At 43.3% G+C, this 18,451-nt stretch overlaps 1 protein-coding gene across 4 annotated transcripts in view; it reads left to right on the top strand.

Moving 5' to 3' along the window:
• The window catches only part of CREBBP (CREB binding lysine acetyltransferase), a 183,305-nt gene extending 165,346 nt beyond the window's left edge, over window positions 1–17,959 (top strand). For 3 of the 4 annotated variants that reach the window (XM_048868271.2, XM_048868270.2, XM_048868269.2), the window contains exons 28-31: window positions 1,051–1,218; window positions 9,424–9,585; window positions 9,870–10,151; window positions 13,562–17,959. In XM_048868271.2, the coding sequence (XP_048724228.1) occupies window positions 1,051–1,218; window positions 9,424–9,585; window positions 9,870–10,151; window positions 13,562–15,703 (2,754 nt within the window). In that variant the 3' untranslated portion in view covers window positions 15,704–17,959. Of the gene's footprint in view, window positions 1–1,050; window positions 1,219–6,903; window positions 8,348–9,423; window positions 9,586–9,869; window positions 10,152–13,561 lie in introns of those variants that run through there. The other variant, XM_048868273.2, reaches the window with a different exon arrangement.
• Window positions 17,960–18,451: the final 492 nt, after the last annotated feature.

Genomic DNA, 18,451 nt, shown 5'->3' with positions numbered 1-18,451 from the left:
ACTACACTTCTTCAATGTAAGGGAAGAGGCAGTGACTGTTCTGCTTAATGTTTTATAAACATTTACATTCTTAGCTACTATCTTCCTTTGCTTACAATTTTCTGCAACTTTCACCTCTGAGGTTACAGCCTTTTAGTCTGGGTCTCTGCCTTAATGGAAATTTTTTTGTGAGCATTTGAGCAAAACTAATTCAGCCAGGTTTGGCTAGAGAGTGAAAAATTAAATAAATATCTAGATAGCTGTACAGTATATAGATACATATTTTAATCAGGCCTATTTGAACAGCAGTGGTCCTGAAATGCCTGGAGCTGAAAGCTGAATTTTGGCATGGAAATAGCCTTTGTCAAGGAAAAGTGCTTTGGAGGATGGTGGCAAAAATTGGTTTTGATTTGACCCAGTTATGACCCATTGAAAATCGCAGGCTAAAGGTGCACAGTTCATTTGAAAGGAGTTTTCTCACTGAGTTTATGAAGTATGATGCTAAGGAAAGTTATGCAGTTCACTCTTAATTAGCTAACTTAGCTGAGTAGTGAATGAAAAGCTCTGTAGTGCCCTTGTCACATTCATTGCTTATCTTGTAACGGAAAAGCTGTGCAGCTTGTAAATTTGTAGGAGAGATGTTCTTCCCTAGGGGTATAGGACACTTGGCTAACGTTTAGCCTAATAACCAGTTACTTTTTTTCTTTCAAAAAACTCTACTTTGAGTAATGGTCCCTATTGTATTCCACGGAGGGTTACAAAGGAGAAAGAGAAGGCTGCTAGAGAATCTGTTCTTTTCTGATCATACAAATACTTCGTTTTCAAGAAACTAAACATATATACACATTGCTAGTAACTTTATAATCATTAGCTGTGCAGTTGTATTTGTGACAGTGTTTTAGAATACACTGTAAACTCCTCCATGTAGAACCAGTTCCTTTTCAAGTGTACTAAAAAAGCTTTAAGCCATGTGAGTGCAGCAGGTATGCCTCAGGTTCTGCTATTGACTTCAGGCTTTTTTTTTTTTTTGGTACTTCATTCAATCTTACTATTGTGTGACACATTTAACAGGACATCTTCAAACAAGCAACTGAGGATAGGCTGACGAGTGCCAAGGAGCTGCCTTACTTTGAAGGTGATTTCTGGCCAAATGTGCTGGAAGAGAGCATTAAGGAGCTGGAACAGGAAGAGGAGGAGAGGAAGAAGGAGGAAAGTACAGCAGCTAGTGAAACACCAGAGGTAAGTTAACCTTTGCATACAGTATTTGTCCCCAGATCAGAAGTTGTCCAAGTTGCTAATCTCAGCTAGAGCTCATACCCGATATTGATGATGCAATTCAGAACTAGGAGAAAAAAATATTTTTTGTCTTTCAGTTGAGTTTTTAATCCAAAGTTCCTATCAGCTAAATTTCTGGCTTCTTTCCAGATAAAAGTGAAAAATTCTATGGCACTTTTTAAATAGAGTAGTAAAAGCTTCCATGTCACAGACAACATTCCTACTTTCTTTTAAAATGTTTTCTAAAACCCAGGGATGTCTGTGAGCTAATTTGGATTGCACAATGGCTGCCCGGTTTGCTTTACAGCCCCTTCGCTGAATTTCTAAATTCAAGCTACCTTAAAATATCTGCATTTTGAAAGACACTATTTAAAGGCTGAATTCTTCTTTCTATAGCAAGCCTATGCATGTCAATTTGTAGTGATAGGGGACTGAAATGCAAATGTTAGTACTGCAGATTACTAAAGTTTTTTTTCATTGACTTAGCCCATGATTCTGGATGGTGTAGTTTCCTCCAGTACCGAGTGTGTTCCAGTCCCTAGAATCATCAGTGGCACTGGGGCATTTACCTCTAGCTTCCCTATCAGCCCCACCCTATTCCAGCAAGGAGTCAGTGACCAAGATGACAACCTCTTTCTGGTCTCACACCATGGCCCATCATTACAACAACTGGGCCCTCGCAGCCACTTTCTGATCCCCAGCACTCCTGGTATGGCTACCCTTGGGTGCAGCCACTTTCTCCCATTCATCAGGGTTACTCTCACAAAAATCATGACAGACAACATTGTGACAGGTTCAGTCACAGAGACCCCTTTGGGACTGTCACGTGATGTGCTGAAATTACCTCTGAGCCAGTTTTCCCTGCCAGCTTGGGACTCCCGAGCCCTGCCTTGTTGAGACAGACACGCTAGCCTGCTGCGGCACAGACTCAGGGTCTCGTCACACCCCCAAAGCTGCATACTTTAACCAAAAACAGCTCAGCAGGTTACCTCTCCAGCACCCAGATGCCCAGTTCCCAATGGGATCCAAACCCCAAATAAATCTTTTACTCTGTAAAAGCTTATACAGGGTAAACTCATAAATTGTCCTCCCTCTATAACACTGATAGAGAGAGATGCACAGCTGTTTGCTCCCCCAGGTATTAATCACTTACTCTGGGTTCATTAATAAACAAAAGTGATTTTATTAAGTATAAAAAGTAGGATTTAAGTGGTTTCAAGTAATAAAGAACAGAACAAAGTAAGTCACCAAGCACAATAAAGCAAAGAACTGATTACAGGTAATATCTCACCCTCAGAGATGTTTCAGTAAGCTTCTTTCACAGACCAGACTCCTTCCTAGTCTGGGCCCAATCCTTTCCCTGGTACAGTCCTTGTTAGTTCCAGCAGACATCTCAGGTGGTAAGCAGGGGTTTTCTCATGACTGGTTGCCCCTTTGTCCTGCTCCAACCCCTTTTATAGCTTTGGCACAAGGCGGGAATCTTTTGTCTCTGTGGGTCCCTACCCCTCCTTCTAAATGGAAAAGTACCAGGTTTAAGATAGATTCCAGCATCATGTGACATGGTCACATGTCCCGTGAGACTCCAGCCTCCATTCTTCCTGGGCTGGCCACACATACACAGAAAGGTTTGTAAGTAAACAGAGCCCTTTACAGTTCGTTGATTCTGAAGCACCCTTAATGGCTTCCACTTAATATGTTTACATCAGTAATACAAGTTTATATCTGATTCTCCTAACTCCAGACATAGAAATAATACATGCAAACAAATAGGATGAACACACTCAGTAGATTATAAGCCAGTGGTTCCCAAACTGGGGTTAGAGGTTCACAAAATGTTACAGGGGGTTCTCAGGAAAAAATTCCCTAACGGCGGACAGAGCTGTGTCTACGGACCCCGGGCAGCATGGAGCCCCTGGACTTCCAAGAGCTAAGCAGATCAAAGCAAGCATATCTATCAGACTGAGGAGATTTAAACTTCAAGACTCCTTATAAGAAATGGAAAGGGAGGTTGATATTTTTTGCTGTTTTTAAAATTAAATAGGCAGCTAGTATAGTTTTAAAATTATTATGAAGAACAAGTTTAAGCTTTGTTGTATCACGCGTTGTTTGCCTGGACTGCTCAAGACCTGAATGCTTGTGTAGGAGGAACACTTTGAGTTGGCTTCTTAAATACCTTCATGTTGTTTCACATCTAATACTCCTTGATGAAACATAGGAGCCTTGTCTGATAACAGGCTTATTCAAAGTGATACAAGCTATGAAAGTGAGATCTTGGAAGAGTGTTGCTGTTTTCATAATGTAATAAAAATACTGTAATGATAAATAATTAATGATATGATTACACACTATTTATTATTAAAAACAAATTTTATATTTCCAAGATCACTGCTTTTATAATTTATACTCAGGTAAAGGAGAAAATCCCTGGTCTCAGTTTTAGGAGGGGGTTCACAAGACTCAACATTTTAGTGAAAGGGGTTCAAAGGTTGTTAAAGTTTGGGAACCACTGATATAAGCTTTGTAATGATACCTTACAAGAGACCTTTTGCATGAAGCATATTCCAGTTGCATCATATTTACATTCATAAGCATATTTTCATAAAGCATATGGAGTGCAATGTCACAAACATAGCATGCATGTTTTACATAAATTGATAGGGAGGCGCCAGGTCACCCTCTTTTGCACAGAAGCATTAAAACTCTGGAATTGGTGCACCCCCATAATGTACTCATATTCAGAGCCCCAGAACCTTAGGAGGACACTTACGAGGACCAGGAGGCCAGACTAGAAGAGGAGACTAGATGACAAATATCTCCTCTTCCTCACCAGATGAGGCAGTGATGCCCCCGGATATATTGCACACCTCCTCTTCAAGAATTGCTCTCTCAGGTAACAAGGCACTTTTAGATCCTGCCAAGATTATCTGGCAGATACCAATTTCTGTTGCGCCAACATACAAAAGGGCCAACAAGAAGTACTACGTACCCCCAAAAGAGGCAGTCTTTTTTTTTTTTTTTACACATCGTCAACCTAACTCTATTGTGAATGCCATTAATTCACGAGGAAAGCATGCCACACTAAATCAATGCCACAGGATAGAGACTGGAAGAGGCTCGACTTATTTGGAAGGAAAGCATGCTCCTCAGCAACTCTGCAATTCAGGATTTCAAACTGCCAAACCTTAATGGCAAAGTACGACCATATGAATTATGGAAAACTCAGTGCCTTTAGTTACCACTTGCCAGAAGCACGAGAACAGTTTCAAGCCATCATCCCTGAGGGCCAGCTGGTAGTGAGAACAGCACTACAGACCACACTGAATGTTGCAGATACAGTGGCCTGCTCAGTTTTAATGGTGGTGGTAATGAGGTGGGTTTCATATTTGCACCTCTCAGGGCTGCCAAAGGAGTACAGATGATGGTTGAGGACCACCTTTTTGAGAGCTCCAGATTCTTGGCTGACAAGTCCTCTGCACTCCGCATTCATACTCCTTGACCTTGACTCCAGTACATTGTTTGGCGTTTATAGGGGCCAAACTCAACACAGTGCAAGCGAGAGCATTCTCCCCACAGCACAGTTTCGACACCCTGACCAGTCTCAGAGACAGCCAACAAATGTCAACCAGAAATTGCCTCGGGCACATGGCAGCATGCACATTTGTGACATCTCATGCCCGACTACACGTGAGATGTCTACAGGCATGGTTCAGATCTGTTTGCACTCCAAACAAAGACAGAATAAACAAGCTGCTAGTGATACTCTCCAGGGTTAAACATTCCCTGGAATGGTGGAAAGCCCTATCCAAGGTCTGTGCACGGATCCTATTCGCGCAACCCCCAACAATACTGATTCTAACAGACACCTCTCTGATAGGCTGGGGACCCACCTGAACATCTGCAGAGTTCAGGGCAAATGGTCCCTCATGGAAGCTGTACTCCACATCAGCCTTTTGGAGGTAAGAGTCATCAGAAATTCCTATGCACACTTTCTCCCATTCATCAGGGATACTCTCAGAAAAATCATGACAGACAACACAGCATGCATGTTTTACATAAATTGTCAGGGAGGCGCCAGGTCACCCTCTCTTTTGCACGGAAGCACTAAAACTCTGGAACTGGTACATTCCCCACAATGTACTCATATCAGCCACTTATCTGCCAGGGGTACAAATTATGACAGCAGACAGTCTCAGACAAAATTTCTCACGCAAATACAAATGGGAAATTAACTCAACAGTGGTCCACAACATATTCAGTTGATGGGGAACCCCAGCAGTAGACCGGAACAAGAAATGTCCCTGCTACTGCTCCAGAGCCAGACTGGGGAAGCAGTCCCTAGGAGAGGCTTTCCTTCTTCAATGGGGCAGAGAGTTGTTTTATGCCTTTTCTTCGTTCCCTTTTATATCGAAGGTCCTATTAAAGATAAGGCAGGAAAAAGTAAGTTATACTAATTTTCCCCACCTGGCTGAGACAAGTATAGTACCCATACCTGATGCAGCTAGCAATGTGTCCTCCAATTCCTCTTCAGTCCATTCCTCACCTACTCTCCCAAAACAACAGATCTGTAATCCCAACTTACAGATCCTCTGGCTCCGACCTTGGCTCCTTCGTGGTTCCAACACAGAGAGCTGCTTCTCCAAGGAGGTGAAGGACGTGATCCTACACAGTAGGAAATTGATGACTCGTTGCACTTACCTCCAAAGTAGCAACAATTCCTAATTTGGTGCAATTCCAAACAAGATGCTCTGACATCTTCCTCCTTTTGATCCTAGACTATATACTAGATCTCAAAAGGGCTGGTCTCTCTCTTAGGGTATGCCTTCACTACCCACCGGCTTGGCCCGGCTTGGTGGGTAGTGATCGATCTATCGGGGATTGATTTATCGCGTCTCGTCAAGACGTGATAAATCGATCCCCGAATCGACGCCTGTACTCCAGCTCGGCAGGAGATGCCAGTGGAGTTGACGGGGGAGACTCGCTGCCGTAAGGACGGCCAGGTAACTCGAACTAAGATACTTCAACTTCAGCTACGCAAATAACGTATTTTAGCTTGAAACACCACCACCACCCCCTCCTGTGTAGCCCAGGCCTTAGCTAACTCCAAGTACATCTTGTGGCCATAACAACCTTCCACCAGCAGGTGGATGGATATTTGGTATTTGCCAATCCAACAACATGAAGATTCTTCAAGGGCATGGGAAACCTCTTCCCACACACCAGGCGCTCCACTCCAACTTGGGACCTCAGACTAGTTCTAAAGGCCCTAACTAGACCACCCTTTGAACTTACGGCCACTTGCTGTCTTCTGCACCTGTCCATAAAGACAGCATTTCAAGTGGCCTCAGCCACTATTCCCCTATTCTTGGCGTGATGAATAGGGGAAATAGTGGTGTTGATGGTGCACCCACCCTTCACTGTCTTCTTTAAAGTCAAAATCACTGAGGCTGCACCCAAAGTTCCTTGCCACGGTGGCCTGATCCTTCCACATAAACCAACTCATCCCCTTCCTCACCTTTTTCCCCCTCAGACCGCACCGTGACAACAGGGAGGCAATACTACATATGCTTGACGTTAGGAGAGCCTTAGCATTTTATTTTGACACGACGAAGGGCTTTAGGAACTCTCCTAAACTCTTCCTCTCCATTGCAGACCAATCCAAGGGCTCCTCAAATCAGCTCAAAGGCTTTCCAGATGGGTCTCGAATTGCATTAACTGTTGTCATGCCTGTAACCTGCTGCCTCCATCAGGAATTTGCACACACTCCACGTGATCCATCTCCACCTCTGTTGCGTTTGTTTAAAGATATTTCCATCTCAGAAATCTGCAGGGCAGCAACGTGGGCCTCTGCTCATACTTTCACGAACCACTATGTAATTACTTCAGACTCAGCTTCTGATGCCAACTTCAGCTCGATGGCGACATCAATAATAGACTCCATTCCAAAGCCCCAGCCCTCTTTGGAGGACACTGCTGTGAATTCACCTACAGTGGAGCACCCATAGGGACGCTACTCAAAGAGGAAGTTATGCACCTTGTGCAGTAATGATGGTGCTTCAAGATGTGTGTTCCTATAGGTACTCCATGAACCATGCTCTTGCCCTCTACTTCAGAGTTTACAAAAAGGGGGCTCTGTTGTAGAGAAGGAACTGAGAGCGGTTTGCCCACACAGCGCTAGGTAGCCTCATGGCAGAGCACAAGGGAGGGAGAGCATGTGTGCAGGCTGAACAGACACTGCTACCTAAAATCTTGAATCGGGGGCACAGATACACCTACAGCAGAGCACTGATACGGGGACACACCTTGAAGAACCTGGATGGTGCAAAAAGAGGGGAGTGCAAAAGGGCACCTTTACCTTCTCCTCTGCTCCAAGCTGCACTTGGTTGCTGTTGAAGTCCTTGGTTGCTGTTGAAGATAAGCCCTGTTTTTATGCCTTTGCACTCAAACATAAATGTTAAGTTGCACTGAGGAGGAGGAGGAGGACTTGGATCAAAAAATACTAACATGTTACTTAACAAGGGCCTGTGTAGACAGGCATGAAATGTACAAAAGCAATTGAAGGAAGTTTTGAAGGGCCTTGTCAGATTACAGACTGGTAACACCATCACCATCTCAGAGGGAAATCTGGTTTGGTCTAATTGACAGCAAAGAGCTGGAACAGCACAAGGACAAAACCAAAAAATTATTTAAGGAAGCTATGGAATTAATGACTGATCCCATACACAGAGGTCATACGTTGTTCTCAGACTAGGAAGAAGAGGCTGAAATGTGGCTGATGGAACGTAACCCTGACTTTCCTTTCTCTCCTAGCATTTAAGAGTGAAGGGCTAGATTTCTGCCCTGAGTATATGTTTGCAAAGGAGGCTGCATCATTGTTGCGTTAAAATTTTGGAAGGAAAATAAAGAAATGCAGGACAGTTGAATTCAGAACATGGTCAGTTTTGAAAAGACCTACACTTCTGTCTGACTCCCCTCAGCAGCACTAGTGTGTGTTTTTAATACATTCACACATGGGCTTGGTCAAAATTTCAGTACAAGTTAGATGCTGAAAAAATGAATGAATTGATAAAATAATATTGGTATCTAAACTTGTTAGAAGACTGGAGACTTTATTATGTTTACTGAATTGCAAGCTTTTCCGTTTAGATAGTGTTTGCCTTCGTGTTTGAATAAATTTCTTACAAAGAATATAAGTGTGTGTATTTCATTTCATAGAATTTTCACGAGTGCTTTTGGATTGTGGAAATCACAACTCGGGGAGGGGGTGTTTTGGGAGGTTTTTGACTTGGTGTTCATGTTTTAAAATAATGGTCAAGGGCATCTAGTTCCAAAGAGAGGCAACTTTTTTCCTGGTCTTATCAATCTAATCATAATCTGACCTGTAAATGGGCATAGAAAGTGCTTTAAAATTATTATTGTTCATACGTAAATTGATCCCTCAGTGAGCTGTGAAAATCCATACTGATGGGTTTTAAAAGGAAATTATTGTCCATGTGCTTGCCTCTACCATTTAATACACAGTCATTATGGTCTGTTGTGTCACTGCAGCTCTGGCATATGCCCTTGTTAGGAAACTTCTATTGGAAAGAATTGTACATGCGCAGGAGCAAATTTTCTGAATGAAGTATGTAGTCGTCTTAATTTTAAAGCCCCCAGAACACTCATCCTTGTCTGCACGTTGAGCCTCGGGGCGCACAGAGTTTCAGAGAAACAAAGCTGTTCGAAGTGACAGAGCTCAAAAGAGCATCTGAAATCCCAAGGGCAAGGCAGTTTTGTTAAACTCCTAAAATATTGGTGCTGTGTAAAGAACTGCTGGCAAGCTGTGAAAGGTGAAGTGTGCAAAGCTTTCACACAAGTTATAATGAAAAGAAAACTACATAAAATCCCAAATCCTTAAATGAATATATGTATATTTAAATTACAAACACATTTATGTTACCGTAAATTGTTTGAAAATTGATTTGTTTTCCTTCCCTTGCCTGACAAGTTTTAAATTCATGCCTTCTATTTCCCCTGGAAGACTTGATATGCCAGCAGTAGTGTGGCTAGTTTACATAATTTGGAACGAAGTCTCAACTCAACTCAACTCTTGACAGCAAAGGGCTTGAGTGAAACAATAGTAAATGGAACAGTTTTACAAAGTTTAACATTCTTCCAACATATTTATTGCAGGGGAGCCAGAGTGACAGCAAGAATGCTAAGAAAAAGAACAATAAAAAAACCAACAAGAATAAGAGCAGCATCAGTAGAGCTAACAAAAAGAAACCTAGCATGCCAAATGTGTCCAATGATCTGTCCCAGAAACTCTATGCCACCATGGAAAAGCATAAAGAGGTACAGTCAAAAATACTGCTGAAATAGGAGATAACATTTTTGTAAAATGAGGCTTGACAATAGTTAAGTCAAAACAGGAAGGAGCAATGCTTGTGATTGCAATAAGACTTTTATTTTTCTTTTACAATACATATTGAAGTAGGTTACCTTCAACTAAAGTAATTAGATCATACCATATTTCTGGTATGGTATAGGCTTTGTTTCTCTATTTAAAAGCTTTTATTTCTAAAAGATGTTTTGGAGTTATTTTTATAACCCTAGTCATTTTTCCCATTTACTTGCAGGTCTTCTTTGTGATTCACTTACATGCTGGACCTGTAATAAACACCCTGCCTCCCATTGTGGACCCTGATCCATTACTTAGCTGTGATTTGATGGATGGGCGGGATGCCTTCCTTACCTTAGCAAGAGATAAGCACTGGGAGTTCTCCTCATTACGCCGATCCAAGTGGTCCACATTGTGCATGCTCGTAGAACTACATACTCAAGGGCAGGATCGTTTTGTCTATACGTGCAATGAGTGCAAGCACCATGTGGAAACAAGGTGGCACTGTACTGTCTGTGAGGTATGTGCATATGTGTCTGACTCCTTCTTTTTTTCCTCTTTCCACTCTTCTCCTTCTAAATGTGCCTCCTTCTCACCCATGTTAAATGTTGTCCTGAGAACTGCCCATAGATCCAGAAACTAATTCTGAGCTGGGTTTCGGGATTGCCAACATGGGTTAATTGCCATAGCAGAGTAATTATTCATGCTGTGCATGACACAGGATGACCTAACCCCTGCTGTAGACGCAGCTAGAGTCGACAGAAGAATTCTTTTGTCAGTTGAGGTGTTGCCTCTCGAGTATTGCTGCAATGGAAAAACCCTTTCTGTCACTGTGATAAGTGTCCAGCTACAGCAGCGTAGCTGCAGCGCTACAGTTGTGCCACTGTGGCCCCTGTAGTGTGCATATAGTTTCAGTTCTCTCAGGTAAAGTCTATGCTTTAGCTTCCTCAATATGAAGGTTTGTTTTGGGGATAAAATTTTGATTTAGCGTAGTAACGAATTTTTAGTCTAACTGCTATAGGAGCAGCTAAATATACAGCAGTCAAGCAGTCAATTTCTGAATCTAAGGTAAATTTGGCTTACTGTTAAACTCTGACTCTAAGTTAGATTTAATTTGATATTAAAGGATCTAGGACCTTTAGGGTATGTCTACACTATGAAATTAGGTCTAATTTATAGAAGTTGGTTTTTTAGAAATCGGTTTTATATATTCGAGTGTGTGTGTCCCCACAGAAAATGCTCTAAGTGCATTAAGTGCATTAACTCGGCGGAGTGCTTCCACAGTACTGAGGCAAGCGTCGACTTCCGGAGTGTTGCACTGTGGGTAGCTATCCCACAGTTCCCACAGTCTCCGCTGCCCAATGCCTGATGGGGCTAAAACATTGTCATGGGTGGTTCTGGGTACATGTCGTCAGGCCCCCCCTTCCCTCCCTCCCTCTGTGAAAGAAAGGGCAGACAATCATTTTGCGCCTTTTTTCCCAAGTTACCCGTGCAGACGCCATACCACGGCAAGCATGGAGCCCGCTCAGCTCACTGTCACCGTATGTCTCCTGGGTGCTGGCAGACGTGGTACTGCATTGCTACACAGCAGCAGCAACCCGTTGCCTTGTGGCAGCAGACGGTACAGTAGGACTGGCAGCCATCATAGTCATGTCCGAGACGCTCCTGGTCGCCTCTGTGAGGTCGATCAGGAGCGCCTGGGCAGACATGGGCTCAGGGACTAAATTTGGAGTGACTTGATCAGATCATTCTCTTTAGTCCTGCAGTCAGTCCTATTGAACTATCTTATGGTGAGCAGGCAGGCGATACGGATTGCTAGCAGTCCTCTTGTACCATCTTCTGCCGAGCAGCCATGAGATGTGGATGGCGTGCAGTCCTTCTGCACCGTCAGCTGCCAGCCAACGATGTAAAAGATAGATGGAGTGTATCAAAACAAGAAATAGACCAGATTTGTTTTGTACTCATTTGCAACCCCCGTCCCCCGTCTAGGGGACTCATTCCTCTAGGTCACACTGCAGTCACTCACAGAGAAGGTGCAGCGAGGTAAATCTAGCCACGTATCAATCAGAGGTCAGACCAACCTGCTTGTTCCAATAAGAACAATAACTTAGGTGCACCATTTCTTATTGGAACCCTCCATGAAGTTCTGCCTGAAATACTCCTTGAGGTAAAGCCACCCCCTTTGTTGATTTTAACTCCCTGTAAGCCAACCCTGTAAGCCATGTCGTCAGTCGCCCCTCCCTGCGTCAGAGCAACAGCAGACAATCGTGCATCTGAGTTGAGAGTGCTGTCCAGAGCAGTCACAATGGAGCACTCTGGGATAGCTCCCGGAGGCCAATACCGTCAAATTGTGTCCACAGTACCCCAAATTCGACCCGGCAAGGCCGATTTAAGCGCTAATCCACTTGTTAGGGGTGGAATAAGGAAATCGATTTTAAGAGCCCTATAAGTCGAAATAAAGGGCTTCATCGTGTGGATGGGTGCCGGTTTACATCGATTTAACGCTGCTAAATTCGACCTAAAGTCCTAGTGTAGACCAGGGCTTAGACTCATTGTGCTAGTCTCTTAAGCTGGACTTCAGGAGACTGATCTAATTAGTAATTAAGCAGAGGAGAGGAGCTAAGGCTTTTGGCTTTTGTTCTGGATAGCTATCTCTACAGAGTAGGCAGCAGCTCTGGGTTTGCCTATCAGGGGAATTTTAGCAATATAATTTTACTGCTACAGTTACACTGGTATTAATCCCCAGGGGGACGCTTTTATACCAGAGGTTAGCTTATGTTGACATGAGATTGAACAGGATACTGGTCTAGATGAACCTCAGGCAATTCTTATGTTCCTTTGTGGAAATATTCATGAGTCCTCTGTACCAAGTTGGAACCTTTTAGACAGTAGGGGCTATGTGCATACTTCCTCACAGGTCCAAACAATCAGTTTGAAGATTATATAAGGTGCTACAAACTCAGCCCCCTCCGTTCCTGTTCAGCTGCTGCAGTGGCAAGTCTTAAAACCATTGGCTGTACTCTTTTTTTTTCCTTACCCTGCAATGCCTTCTCTTTTTCTAGTTGTTTTAGGTTTTTACTACGTTATTTTTAAAGTTACAGTTTAGACAATGTATTGTGAGTTCCACTGTTCTAAGTGGTGCCTACCATGCTGATGGAGTTGGTTGCAATCTGTGGAGACTTAAAAAAAGCAACTGGTTTTGTATTGGCTTTGGTTAGTTCTGTTCTCAGGCAGTGTTGTTAGACTGTTCTTCCCAAAGAAGTAGTCAAGGTTCAAGAGGAGCACCTCTTGGGTTTCAAAATACCCATTTCTGGAGTTCCTCTTGCTCAGCACTGACACATTAGAGCAGTTTTGGCTCCTGCAGTATTAATGGGCTTAATATCAGCTCTGTCTACTAGAAGGATATTCCTCTGTCATGTCCTATTCCAGTGAGGCAATTGTAATTGATGGGGTGGAAACTTACTGTCTCATAATAGCATCTGAAAAGGACAGAAGCAGGCAGGGCAATTAGTTGCTGGGGATATTATCTGAGTAGCTTCTAAAGAGGTTACTTGCTCTTGAGTGACTTAACTGGAATATTTTCACAAATAGAACCATAGGCTTAGAAGGGACTGCAAGGGTCCTCTAGTCTAATCTGCTACCAAGATGCAGGATTTGTTACGTCTAAATATTGGGTGAGCCTAGCATCTCCTCTCTTGAGGTGGCCCAGTTCCTACAGGCATAGTACTGGGTGTTGGGCCCTTCCAGAATGTGCCTTAGTTGACACTGAGTGGAGCAAGACAGATCCCACCCTGCAAAAAAAACCCACAGAACAGTAAAGCCTAGTTTCACATCAAGAATACGTTGGCATAACCTTTTTAGCCCTTGTAGTGTCAAGAGCTTTATGCTGTATTAAGATGCTGAACTGAGTGGATTTTTCTTTATTTTTAGGACTACGACCTTTGCATTAACTGCTACAACACTAAGAGCCACGATCACAAGATGGTTAAATGGGGCCTGGGTCTGGATGATGAGAGCAACAGCCAAGGAGAGCAACAGTCAAAGAGCCCCCAGGAATCGCGTCGACTAAGCATCCAGCGCTGCATCCAGTCCCTGGTCCATGCCTGTCAGTGCCGCAACGCAAACTGCTCATTACCATCCTGCCAGAAAATGAAACGGGTTGTTCAGCATACCAAGGGCTGCAAGCGCAAGACAAATGGTGGCTGTCCTGTGTGCAAACAGCTAATTGCGCTTTGCTGCTACCATGCCAAACACTGCCAAGAGAACAAATGCCCTGTGCCATTCTGTCTCAATATTAAACACAAGCTTCGGCAGCAGCAGATTCAGCACCGCCTCCAACAAGCTCAGTTAATGCGCCGAAGGATGGCTACCATGAACACCCGAAACGTGCCTCAGCAAAGTTTGCCTTCTCCTACCTCAGCAACGCCTGGTACTCCCACGCAGCAGCCAAGTACGCCACAAACACCGCAGCCGCCTCCTCAGCCCCAGCCCTCCCCTGTAAGTATGTCACCAGCTGGCTTCCCCAGTGCAACAAGGACTCAACCCCCTACTACTGTTCCAACAGGAAAACCTACAAACCAGGTGGCGGCACCTACACCTCCTGCCCAGCCTCCCCCAGCTGCTGTGGAAGCAGCTCGGCAGATTGAGAGAGAAGCTGCCCAGCAGCAGCAGCAACTCTACAGGGTCAACCCCCTAAACAATGGTTTACCCCCTGGCCGTCCAGGAATAGTAAACCCAGCAGTGGGTTCAGTGAACCAGATGCAGCAGGTTGGCATGAATGTACCCCGGCCCAGCCCCGTCAGTGGTCCAGTAATGTCCAACATGCAACCTGGACAATGGCAATCGACTCCAATGCCACCGCAGCAAACAATGCAGCCGGGAATGCCGAGACCTGTTATGCCAATGCCGCCACAGCAAACTGTAGCTGGGCCAAGAATGCCAGGGGTGCAGCAGCCACCACGCAGCATTGCACCGAATGCACTTCAGGACCTATTGCGGACCCTGAAATCACCCAGCTCTCCACAGCAGCAACAGCAGGTTCTTAATATCCTCAAATCCAACCCTCAGCTTATGGCAGCTTTTATAAAGCAGAGAACAGCCAAATATGTGGCAAACCAGCCTGGGATGCAGCCACAAGCAGGCATACAGCCTCAGCCTGGGATGCAGCAGCAAGGTATGCACACCCAGCCCAGCCTGCAGACCCTAAGTGCAATGCAAGCAGGAGGCCAGAGACAGAGTGTTCCTCCTCAGCAGCAGGGAATCGGTGGCATGAATCCCCAGGGGCAAGCGATAAACATTATGAACCCTGGACACAGTCCTGGCATGGCAAACATGAGTCCACAGTATAGAGAGATATTGAGGCGGCAATTACTGCAGCAGCAGCAGCAGCAGCAGCAAGGAGGTGCTGGCATGGCAGGAGGGATGGCAGGGCATAATCAGTTTCAGCAGCCTCAAGGACCTGGAGGTTATCCTCAAGCCATGCAACAGCAACGAATGCAGCAGCATATATCAATACCGGGGGGGTCCATGGGACAGATGGCTCAGATGGGCCAGCTGAATCAGATGGGCCAACCTGGCCTGGGGACAGATGGCACCTCCAACATTCAGCAAGCACTGCAGCAAAGGATTCTGCAACAGCAACAGATAAAACAGCAGCTAGGGTCCCCAGGCCAGCCTAATCCCATGAGCCCCCAGCAACATATGCTCTCAGGACAACCACAGGCATCTCATCTCCCCGGCCAGCAGATTGCCACATCCCTCAGCAACCAGGTGCGATCTCCAGCACCTGTTCAATCTCCCCGGCCCCAATCCCAACCACCACATTCCAGCCCATCACCAAGGATACAGCCCCAACCGTCACCTCATCATGTCTCTCCCCAGACTGGTTCCCCCCACCCGGGACTTGCAGTTACTATGGCTAGCTCCATGGATCAGGGACACTTGGGCAACCCAGAACAGAGTGCAATGCTTCCACAGTTAAACACCCCTAACAGGAGTGCATTGTCTAACGAATTGTCTTTAGTTGGTGATACAACAGGAGACACACTAGAAAAATTTGTGGAGGGTTTGTAGCATTATGGGAGCATCACTTTTTTCCTTTCATGTTCTTGGACGTTTTGTACTGAGAATTCAGACATCTAGGTTGTTTTGAATCCTAGATGGAACTGCTACTTCCTACACATGGAAGAATGAATTGCTGTTTAAAAAAACAATACAAAGAATATATTTTTTTGTTAAAGCCAGGCGGTTAAAATATCTGGTCTCTTTTTTTTGTGGGTTTTTTGTTTTTGTTTTTTTGGGGTTTTTATTTTTTTTGTTCCTGTTGACTCATACCTTTTTTTAATGGGAAAACAAGTTCATTATATTCATATTTTTATTTGTATTTTCAAGACTTTAAACATTTGTGTTTAGAAGAGAAGAAAAATAATATTCAGAAACTGTTTCCTGAAAAATGCAACATTATAATGTATCCCGATAACTTTGACATGTTGCGGGAAGATTTTTTTCTATAGTGAACTCTGCAGGCATTTGAAGTATTACCCCTGGAAAAAATAGGAATTGACTCTTGCACACACAAACATTGGCTAATGCCAAAATCCTTGTCTTGCAGATGTAGAAATTGTTGCTTTGTTTCTCTGATAAAACTGGTTTTAGATGGAAAAAAATAGGGATGATCACTCTTAGACCATGCTGATTTCAGTAGAGAAGAAACATTCTTTTCTTTCATTCTTTCTTCTATGTGAAACTTGAAATGAGGAAAGCAATTCTAGTGTAAATCATGCAAGCTCTATAATTACTATAAATAAGAAAATCCACGAAGATTCAATCACTGTATAGAATGGTAAAAAAACAAAAAAAACCTCATTTCTTACTTATATATCATATTGTTAAATAAACTGTGTGCAACAGACAAAAAGGGTGGTCCTTCTTGAATTCATGTACATGGTATTAACACTTAGTGTTTGGGGTTTTTTGTTATGAAAATGCTGTTTTCAACATTGTATTTGGACTATGCATGTCTTTTTTCCATTGTATATAAAGTATTGCTTAAAATTGATATAAATTACTGAAGTTTTTAACATGTATTCTGTTCTTTAAAATCCATGTAAGAATGTTTAAGGTTTTTATTTATTTATATATTTTTTGGATCATGTTCTTTGTAAGACATGGCTATGAATATTCACTCATTACACAGAAGCAGCCAGTGGCATTGATAGGCAAGGCACGATAAAAGGAATACTGTCAGTAGCATGTCTGTTTTACCACACCCTTTATCGATTGTTTCTTTTGGGGAAGGGGAGAGGAAGATAATCGGTTTCCCATAGATTTAATACTTACAGGCATTCATCCCAAAGGGTTAACTGGAATAAATTATTAATAGCGTTGCTTTTTTAAAATGCATTGAATTTAGAGAAGGATCACCATTGGGAGAGAGAGAGTACTGAGTTAATTCTAGGCTAATTTATTTAGTCTATAGCAAAAGATGAACATAATATAAACCTATTGACTTTAACACTATTTTTCTGCTGTTAACTCCAAGTCTAGATTTGAGGGTTTTCTGTGGAATAAAAATAACTAATCATGTACGTGTTCCATCTAATATCCTGTCGTCATGCCCTGATGTTCATGGGCACACTCCACCACCCAATAAATTACTTCGTTTATGAATTGAAAACTGAGGAAACTCTCCAGGTTTAGGATATGAAAGTTAAATCCACCGTTAGCCTAGGATTACAACACCTTACATTTTAGTCATGTGGCTTATGTGAACTTCAAAGGGGATTTGCAGCAAATCCAGAAGAATACCCCCTAACCCATGGTCTGACGTTGCTCTGGTTGGGAGCACCTGGCTTGCTTGGCTTTTTACATGAAGTTAGCACTTCCTCCAGTATTACATTTTTTTTTTTAATTGGGACAGTGTTTTAAGGAAAAAAAGCAAATGTATTAACTTCTGGAAGTGGAAGAACTTTTTGCCCCATACTGTGAAAATAGTAGTGCACCACAGCACTGCTTAATCTTTTTTAAACTGTAGAGGGTCTCTGCTTAACGTCTTCTGCAAATCTAAACTATTGTACCAACATCACCATCTTTGGACTCACCTTCCCGTGCAACTGTCTTCAGCAATCAAGATGTCAAAATTCTGGGCTGGGGTGAGGTCACTGAACACTAACCCAGAGCTTGTCCAAAGGAAATTGTTGTAAAAAGGATGGAAAGCCCTGATGCTGTGTCTCATGCTGTATACATAAAAGGAGAAAAATACTATATTTGTGATCAAAAAGAAGAAACTTGAAATGTGCTGGTGTTTCTAATAAAAGCTGGTAAAACTGCTTGGATTGAAGGATGGTTCCAATTGGCTAGTGCCCATTAGCATCAGCTGAGTCTGAACTAAGGTTTAGCTGACTACTGAGTTCCGCTAGTGTGTGTGTGTATATACATATATAAATTTTTATTTTAAAAATTCATTAGCACTATTTCGAAAGCTGCATAAGCAAAACCCTGAGGGAGATGGGGCTGCATTCATCTTACAGTTCAGCTGGCTTCCAGCTGTGGAAAGCGTGCAAGAAAGTCCTGATAGAAAACAGAAACGTAATTAAGTTCTGATATCCCTGTTGAGAGAGTGCTGCTAATACCGTACGTACGGGGTGGGGGTGGGAGGGAGAGTCTAGAATGCGCACTGTCACTGTTCTTGATCTCATGTGCTTTGCAACCATGCTGAATGCGGTGGCACATAATTTCTCTGTCATGTTCAAATAAATTCAGAAATTAGATGTGGTTCTTAGTGTTTCTTAGAGAGAGACTTCGGAGTGCTTTAGATAAAAG

This window comes from Caretta caretta, chromosome 10 (assembly GCF_965140235.1).
Source record: "Caretta caretta isolate rCarCar2 chromosome 10, rCarCar1.hap1, whole genome shotgun sequence".
Taxonomy (NCBI): domain Eukaryota; kingdom Metazoa; phylum Chordata; order Testudines; family Cheloniidae; genus Caretta; species Caretta caretta.
Note: the sequence above shows the minus strand (reverse complement) of the source record. Positions and strands in the feature narration are given on the sequence as shown.